Genomic DNA, 9,350 nt, shown 5'->3' with positions numbered 1-9,350 from the left:
CTCCTCTTGGCCGGTTCAGAACGGTCCGGGCAATTGAAGTGAGCGTTTCCATTGAGCATTGGACCATGGAAGCGCATGCGGGGTGTAGATGATGATGTAGCTGTGCGTCAAAACGATGCGACTACAGCGAAAGAGAATCGGCATCAGCTGACTCAGAAACAGATGGAAAATGAAAAAGATAACTCGGAGGATCATTATAATCTGGAGCAGGTGTTTATTATGGGTGAAGCCGGACTCTAGGCTGCAGAACCGTCTATTGTTCTGAATTAAAAAGAAAATAAAACTTTTTATGTTGAGTAATACTCCAATGTTCTTCAATAAATGTTTATAAAGCAGATCAGAAGATTTTGATGAGTATGGATCGGTAATGGACATTCTTCAACCGCTGGGGAGGATCTCCGTCTTCATGGATTCAGCAAGTCTCCGGTCCCCAACCTCAGGAATAAGGAGGAATACCGTATGTAAAAAAGTATTTTTCTTTGCAAGAAGATTGCAGGAGGTGAAGAAGAATCGAGACAAAAAGAGGACAAAACTTTCGGTTTCGATCTTGAGTAGGGAAAAGTGCTGGTCTGACGCTTGCTACTGTCGTAAAACTTTTCCATCAATCACTAGGTTACATCGTGTGACAACAGAAGCTCCGCTCTAACGGGTCCATTCCATTTGTCGATGGACCTACAACCAATGGGGGACCAGAAATGGTACCAGCCGGTACTGCTTAACAGGTCCATTTTGTAATGGTGAATGACTGTAGTCACAGACAGGCCCAAGTCTAGGTATCCCTGTGCCGGTCCCCAGCCCGGATAAAATACAGGGTTGTGTCAAGAAGGGCATCCGGCGTAAAAATCTCTGCCAAGCCACATGTGCAAATCAGAGAGAGCTGATTTGCTGTGGTGACCCCTGATGGGATGTACCGAAAGGTGAGCAACAAGAAGATAGAAGATTTCAGCATCATCCCATTCCCAAGAACAGAAAAATATAGAGATCCAGAAGGGAAAGCAGCAGGCACCCGGCTGCAGGTTTACCCGGAGTTTAGTATCCTGTGAAAGAATGTCAGCAGTCAGCTGTAAGAGGAGAGCAGGGAGCACTGCTGACTTGGTGTCCAATAAACTCTAATCTCATTAGATCTTTAAGAGACTCCAGCTTGGATTTAGACGGCGAGAAAGGAGGAGGTACTTGGAGGAAAAATGGGAGAAATAAAACACAGCTTTCGCCGGTGGCTCTGAAGTTTCTGCATGACTGTCCGTAAGGTCACAGCTACTCTGCAGACGTTCGTGGGAAATCCAGAGGAGGCTTGTCTGCAGGGAGAGCAGAGTCCTGAAAGCAGCGAGTCAGCCTGTGCCAGTGTGAGGGTGTAATGAGGGGGTTCTGCGTGAAGCAGAGGTCAGACACAGGAAAGACTTCCACAACAACAACGTTATGTCATCAAAGAGGGCCAGCATTACTCACTGACCTCAGAAGAGGGAAATCCACAGGAATTTCAACAAAATACGTCCACATGAGCAGCACAAATAAAACCTTTCATTTTACAAGAAACACAAAAACCTAAATCCACTTTTAATGGTTTTTCCAAAACTAAGCGGGAAAATGAAAAAAAACAAACAAAAAACAACATGGTAATGTCTTTAAAGCTTTACTCAAACTGACAGCAATGTGTGCGTCAAAACCAGCATGGAGGAGAATCTGATTGTTCTACTCCAGCACTTCATATTTTTATTATTTGTATAGAGATAATGATAATAAAAACTTCTAAACTTATTTTTTCCCTCGTCAGACCAATGCTGGACAGCAAGTCGTCAAACTGGGTCACAGAGACTGGAGAACCATTGAAAGCACCGTCATTCAGCTCCTGCAGTAGATGGTGAAGATGGTCTCCGAATGATCTCATGAACCTGGACATGGAGACGTGATTACTAGGGTTGGGAACTGAAATTCGGTTCCAAGTAGGAACCGTTATGATTTACGCGGTTCTACTGAAACTGAAAGAAGCTGCTGCAAATGGTTCCACATTTTGGTGGTAGTTTCATTTCAATCCTCCCGGACTTGCTCAACACGCCCGTAGACAGACAGCCACTGCGGGGAGGGGGAGCAGCGTGCTTGGGGCTCCTGAACTGTGATGTTTTACTTACTACTGTCGAGACAATAATAATAAAAAAAGTTCCCCCCCCTCAGGTTACTGTGGGACAGCCTTCTAACTCAGTCACAGAGACACAGAAACACCGCAGAAGCAGGTGTCATTCAGAAACAACTCCCCGAGTTAGATATAGCCCTGGTAGAAAATCTTTCAAGGATCTCTTTATTTTTTTGTAGATTTTTGTAGAACTCCTCACAATAAATAAACCTGGTCAACATTATCTGTCTTCCATTCATTGGAAGTGTGACATACACCCACATGCGGCGTCCAGCTCAGGATCACATGTTTGACAGGCAGCAGAGAGAAAATTTGCCGCATGGTGAAAGAGGGGCGGGGCACCGACTTGTAGGTCGGAGGTTGGGAGCTCTGATTTAATGGGAACAGCTAGACGTAAAAAATAAATAAATAGAGGACGAAACCCAGAACATCCATTTTTGACGTGGAAGACTTAGCCATGCGTTAATACGTTGCGTTAATACGTGACGACTTGGGAATGAAAATGTGTTGATTTGGGAAGATGTAGACATTATTTTTTTATTACTGAAGTGTTAAAATTGGCAACAAATAGGAACTGGAATGGAAACAAAAGAACCGCTTTGGCACCAGAACTAAATAAAACCCAATCGGCACCTAATCCCAATGATTACCAATGTTTTTGTAGAGTTCCTCTATATAAACCTGATGCCTCAATATCATCCATGTTTCCATTTATTGACTGGATATGCGATACACAGTTAGTGTTTCCATTTAGTGATGAGGCTGAAAACTTTTGACAGTAGCTCCTCCCACCTGGGTCTGGAGCATCAAGTTTCTGAACACATATTTTGACAGGTGTCAAAACAGAGGTGGCAGGTGCAAACTCGCTGTGTGAATCGTGTTCTGCGTGAACCCAGCATAAGGGAAGGACTTGACTGCATTAGGATGTATTAGGAGGTAATACCAAGTTAGAGTGATGATTTCTGCTTCCTCACTTCAGTTGACGTGACGTTAATGAGAAACAATGAAAGAGGAAAATTGCCTTTACTTGATGACAAAAACAAGCTTTTCTTCTGCTAGTCACTGAAGACTCTTTGGCCTAAATCCACCCCCATAAGGTTAGGAGAGAATGGTGTCCCATCAGACCCACTCCAACAGACACACCAGCAGACAAACCTCAATTATCTGCTACTGACTGTAACTAACTAACAGCAGCCTAAACTCTGAATCCTCCATCACCATTAAAAATAGAAAAAAGACCATTAAAGAAGATCTATTTTTGTTCTGAGCTGTTCAGGCTCAACTCTCCAGAGAACCACGATGAAAACTGAAGACATCCACAGAAACCTCAAATTCTTTCCCCTTCTCTCCAGTCAGCTGTGACCTCTGCCCACCGAACCCCGACCTTTGACTTCCCCACAGCTCAAATGGCTTTCCTCACTCTCAAACACAATACCACCGAGCAATCTGTCTTCAATCTGCGTGAACAAAATACTGCATCAGATCCGGAGAAGACAAAACATCCGCGTGAGTAAGGCGAGTCACAGACGACATTACAGTCCAGACCAACCCTCCACTGTCCTGTAAGAACAACCAGGATGCAGCAACTCTGAGACCACAGGGGAGGAGTCAACAACGCTGTCTGAATGAACACTTCCTGCTATCTGCACAGACACTCACAGTCAGGAGGATCAGAGAGTTCTCAGAACAAAACCCTGTTGTGCATAAGTCCGACAGCCCCCGTGGTTCTGCCCTCCCAGCCATTATCTGGATGGACAAGAATCAGAGGTGCAGCGGTACCAGCACCGCAGCCTCCAGCTTTCAGGGACACATGAGGAACAAAGCAGGAGCGGACTGAGGGTGTCACCCACCATCAGCAAAGCGTTCAGTCCACATGAAGCTTGGACCAGAGATCAGGTGCAGCGGCGCCGCCCCGCAGGAGCTTTGATCTTTCCCTTTTGTTCTCAAAAAAAAAAAAGCCCCACCTGTCCCGTCTATCATCAGCAGAGTGCCTTGAGACAGCAAAACAACAGAGTTCATGCCATGTCTCAGAGCCAATTACTAAAATAACTGGGAAAACAGAAAATAACAAGCTAAACACTTATGTAACACCCTGCATGCACGCATGAATGAGCAGTTTCCCTCCACACACACACTGAAAAATCAGCATGACAGGTGAAACTGAAGACGTTTCTAGGGACATTTTTTTCCCTCTTCTGACAAACATCCTTTCAGGAAAGGGGAAATTCCAAGCAGCTTTGAAATGAGCAAGCATCATGGGAAGTGATACTTTTGCAAAAGCAGGTGGGTCTCCAGCAACCATTTACAGCCAGGTCTCTGATCTTCATACCTGCATGGCTGGGCAGATACATTATCAGCGCTTTGAAATTCCACTGATCCTACACAAGCCCCTGACATCTTTTCATCTACCCAATCCTCCCATCATGGAGGGCAGAGCCGCTCAAAGGGCGCCGCGCTTCTGCCCTGCCCCCCTCTTACTCTTTGGAAGCATCTCAAAGTGTGGTTTAGGTAATATTAGGGGAGTAACGGATCACAAAACGGATCGTGTCACGGTTCAGATCAGCAAAAAGTAAAAAAAAAACAAGAAGATAAAAGCCAAAACTTACTTTTTGGAAAAGCTTTAAAACATATATTTGAGCATTCATATATAAAGTACTTCAAAGCATAAATATCCACTCACACATCTTAGAACTTTGAACATTAAGACAGTCCCGTATTTTTCAAAAAACTAAGAAAAGAATGCTTAATCTGCACCCCCCATGCCCAAATTAAATCAGAAATGAAAAAGTTAAAATTAAACTTTCATTATTTTTTTCAGTATAATTTGTAGTTTTGAAATGTACTGTGGGAACATTTAAATATTTCAGATAATTATTATTATTATACTATACAATAAACCAAAATAAATATTATTGCAAAAGACTGTGATAAATGGTTCTCTCAACACACAGTGCTCCACTGAAGAACTCAACAAAGTCACTGTGCGGTTATTTCAAGACAGTTCGACTCGTCTCTGCCACTTTAGCTGAACAGCTACTTGCTTCCCATCATCATAGTCAGAGAGGAAGACTCCTTGGAGAGGTTGAACCTCAAGCAAGCCAACATGAAAGTATCTCTGCAAGTAGTTCACCTTCAGAGGGACTTTTCATTACAACAGCAAACACAGCACTGTATTAGTAACATATTCAAAACCTTGGTTTTCCTCGCCAAGAACTTAACATACCATAGTAAAACATTCATTCAGGAAAGATGCATAAACAGAGGAAACTTGTTTTTTAAAAAGCCTGAATGCACCTGAATGTTATGCTTAATTGTTGTCGGTATTAATTTTAATCAGTACTGCCACTACTGTCTGTTATTGAAAAAAATTGCAGTATAATTAAAGGTAGGGTGACTTTTGTTTAAATTCCCACTCCAAACATGTTTTGATCTACTTTCAATGTGTTCAAAGTTGTCTTTTAATAATTATGATTATGCTATTTTAAAATTTTTTTAAAAGCCTGTCATTTTCTAAGACATAGTTTCTGCAGAGCAGCAGGAGTTTATTAGAAATTCACCTCCAAGTTGTGGGCAGGACTGTTGGGCAGAGCAATCCCATCTTCCTCCTTCTAGCTGCTGAGAGCTCTTTGTTTACACACTCCACTAGCTTACAGCCCCTCACACCTCCAAGCTAACATTAGCAATGCAACAAAAATGGTGAGCAATATTGGAGTTATCCAGCAGGACGGTTCTGATAAAGATTTCTGTTCAGACGAGGAAAACAAAGACGTTCATGGATCTATTTATTGGAGTGGGTCTTTAAATCAAACAATTGCATTGAAATGGAAATTATGTATTAGTTGTGTTTTGCTTTCCACTATATGTTAATGTATTGCAAGCCAGTAGAGTCATTTGTTTTATATCGTGATATATATATATATATATATATAGTTATCACCTGATTTGAAAAAAACTATATCGTGATATAAAAAATTCTTTATCGCTCAGTCGTAGTTTAAGTGTTAGCTTTATTTAGCTAGACTGTGTTGTAAGACGTTACAAAGAAAACTACAGTATTTTCCAGAGTATAAGTCGCAAGAGCAAAAACTGTCTAATCAAGAAGAAAAAAAACATATCGGACGCACCTTTAGGAGAAGGCTGATGTTATTCACACGTATTTATGTGCGACCGGCACAGAAAGTGATGGAAATTCATATTGGCCATACGTAATACATGCAGCCAATATTGCATTGTTACGTTGGCCGCACACATTTTAAGTGTGTCCAAGGCTGGATTTTTTTGTTGGCCGCACGTATTTAAAATTAAACTTAAATTCCCATTAACTGTCACGCTCCTAAATGTGTAAATGTGTTCTCCCCATTTGACCCATCCCCTGGTGGAGCCGTGAGCCGCAGACACCATGAACCATTTGATTGTTTAACCCTAACCCTAACCGTAACCACAATCCTAACCTTAACTCTTTACTCTGGGTCTGTGCGCCTAAGAAAAAAGTTTAGCAATTGCTGCATTTTTTTAGAAAATTACGTGCGAACTGACACTTTCTTAGGAAAAAGTCTGGCGTTCCAGAACAAATCAGACAGCGTAGCTTAAAAAATAAATAAATAAATACAAGACTACTAATCTTTTGATCTGTATAAGAAAAATATCAAAGTTTGGGAGGAAAACAATCAGACTATCTGCCAAGTTTGTTTTGGACAACACTTCTTATGCCATAGTCAGTAGCAAATACTAATACTCAGAAGCAGCACCCTCTAGTGGTTGTTAGAGGAAACAACCGCTAAAAGACAGCCGCCGTTTACTGGGAAAACAACAAATATATAACCCTTTTGATGTATAAAAAAAAAATAAACACACAAATAAGTCGCTCCTGAGTATAAGTCGCACCCCTGGCTAAACTATAAAAAAAAACAGCGACTTATACTCCAGAAAATACGGTACTTCCTTTTTGTTATTCATAACTATGAAACAAAAGTCAAACATTTTTCAGAAAAATAAGAGTCTGAATGTTTATTTCCAGCTCTCATCTACGGTTTCCAAGTCAAAATGTGAGGTGTTTTTATGTCTCTCTGGATATACTTTACAAGGTTGCTTAGCATTAACAGATAAAGCAGCCCTGCGGTCCCACGCTGACTGACAAGCAAATAATGAAAAACTCAACAGGCTTTATTATCTGACAATAGCTGCAATTAAAAGCTAATCAGGACTCCGTCTGCTGTTGACACAGACAAGAATTACTTGGCAACTAAATCACAGACTGCTGTAAATCTCTGCTTATGGTAAAGCCGGGCTCCCAGTCAACTGGCTGGCTTTAGGATCCCCCCCAATAACTGAAAATCCACAAAGATTACAGAGCAGACATGTTGTTTATAATCCATGCAGATTTTCTCTGCTTTGTTTCAGACTCTAACAATGGGAAACAGCTCATTGATGCATGTTGAACGGAGACCCTCCCCTCAGGGCATACTAACCCGGACAACTGTGCTCTTAGCCTGAGCTCGCTGAGTCTGCGCTCCTGCGGCGTTCTGGTCCTTGGTCCCAGTCGCAGGTGCTCTGGCCACGGCTCCAGGTGTACCGTTGGTGCAGACTGCAGGCACGGAGCCGGCTTTCCGCGGCCTCTGCTTGATGCCGTCCAACAGGCGCACAAGCAGGATGTTGCTCGGCAGGTCATCCACCGCACACTCCACCAGCGTCCTGCACTCCGGACAGCGGAGCTCGCCGCGTGAACCCAGGATGCCCTGGAGACATCTTCGGCAGAAGGTGTGCTGACAGGGCAGAACCTTGGCGGAGGCGTCGAGCCGCTCCAGACAAACGGGGCACTCAAGCAAATCCAGCAACACGGACTCGTCCATCCTCTGCGTGCTCGGCCTCCACTTCAGAAAATCATCACCAGGGTCTTTTGTTCCGAAGCCGCTCAAGGACCTTCACGTCACTCCCATGCCGTGACTATGGCCATGGCCTTTCCATCAGCTGCAGAGAAACGTCAAAGACCATCAACTGCACAGGAGGACCGGGTCAGAACAAACATGACACATGCAGGAATCCTGGGGTCACAAAAACATTTGACAGACTCACACATCACAAAACAGGGAATATTTAACATTTAAAAAGAAACCTTTTTAGGTCTGTAATTAGTGAGAAAACAATTTCATCCAATTTGGTCAGAAACCAAAAAATGCACTTAATAGCTAAATGGACTTTATGGTGGAACCACAGCGGATAATCACCATCATAATGTCAAAGACTGGAATGAAAATAAACCCGAGTTTGTTATAAATGCGACACTGACAGAGGACTTTTAAAGCACTGCGAGGATTACGCAACACTTTACCAGATTCAAACTTCTACTTTTACCAAAGATGCCGCCTCGTTTCATGACTCAAATGTTCCAGTTTGAGAATCTACGCAGAGGTAACTCTAAAAACACGCGTTACTTGAACATTACAACATTTTAAATTAATAATTACGTAGTTTTTCAAACAAAAGTGATCCGAACAACATTCACGAAAACATTGTATCTCCAGAAATCTCATTTCAGACGAACTGCTACAGCGGATCACCTCCTCCAAAACACTTCTTCTACCGTCGCTTTAATTTTTTTCTGCCTTCCAGCTAACGTTAAGTTAGCGACCTGCCCAAATTACAACCACCACTTATTTCTGTGACCGTAACCCCTAAGGGAGTGACCGTTTAGCCGAGATAGTCTTCCTTCCAGCCGCTCGAGGAGGAAAACCTACCTTTGAGGGGACTTGAGTGAATTCTAACATGAGAAGGAGCGTGGAAGCAGCGGGAGCGCCATGCTAGTTCCACAGTTCTGCTCGAGCGCCGCCGCTGCTGCTGCTGGAACAAGAGCAGGAGAGGGGGAGGGCGCGAGCGAGCGAGCGCGAGCGCTTCAAGGGCTGCTGGGAAACCCGGAAACGCAGGAGAGGGAGAAAGAGGGAGAAAGAGGGAGAGAGAGGGAGAGAGAGGGAGAGAGAGGGAGAGAGAGGGCGGAGCACTGCTGCTCATTCAAATCAAAGGTACTTTTAGAAAACTTTTTGTTTTTATTGGAATTGAATTTAACTTTATTAATCTCACTTCTTCTAGCAAATGTGTATCAGAAAAGCGAGGGAGTATTTTTGACGTTTACTTTTTATAATATTATATATTGTACACCTAAAATATTTCAATTTAGTCTGAAAAAGTGTTAAGTTAGTATACTTCTTATACTGCGTAAGCGCAGTCT

The 9,350-nt window shown here is 42.9% G+C and overlaps 1 protein-coding gene and 1 long non-coding RNA gene across 3 annotated transcripts in view; one reads left to right on the top strand and one right to left on the bottom strand.

Annotated features, from left to right (window-relative positions):
• The window catches only part of sh3rf1 (SH3 domain containing ring finger 1), a 50,940-nt gene extending 41,926 nt beyond the window's left edge, over window positions 1–9,014 (bottom strand). Inside the window, exons 1-2 of the mRNA XM_024258902.2 lie at window positions 8,863–9,014; window positions 7,597–8,095 (exon numbers count right to left, since the gene is read on the bottom strand). Of these exons, the coding sequence (XP_024114670.1) occupies window positions 7,597–7,977 (381 nt within the window). The 5' untranslated portion in view covers window positions 7,978–8,095; window positions 8,863–9,014. The remainder of the gene's footprint in view (window positions 1–7,596; window positions 8,096–8,862) is intronic.
• Window positions 9,015–9,052: 38 nt separating this feature from the next.
• Window positions 9,053–9,350, top strand: part of LOC112136903 — a 4,948-nt gene continuing 4,650 nt past the window's right edge. For both annotated transcript variants that reach the window (XR_002917445.1, XR_002917444.1), the window contains exon 1: window positions 9,053–9,144. This is a non-coding gene — a long non-coding RNA (uncharacterized LOC112136903). The remainder of the gene's footprint in view (window positions 9,145–9,350) is intronic.

Source organism: Oryzias melastigma, linkage group LG4 (assembly GCF_002922805.2).
Source record: "Oryzias melastigma strain HK-1 linkage group LG4, ASM292280v2, whole genome shotgun sequence".
NCBI lineage: Eukaryota > Metazoa > Chordata > Actinopteri > Beloniformes > Adrianichthyidae > Oryzias > Oryzias melastigma.
Note: the sequence above shows the minus strand (reverse complement) of the source record. Positions and strands in the feature narration are given on the sequence as shown.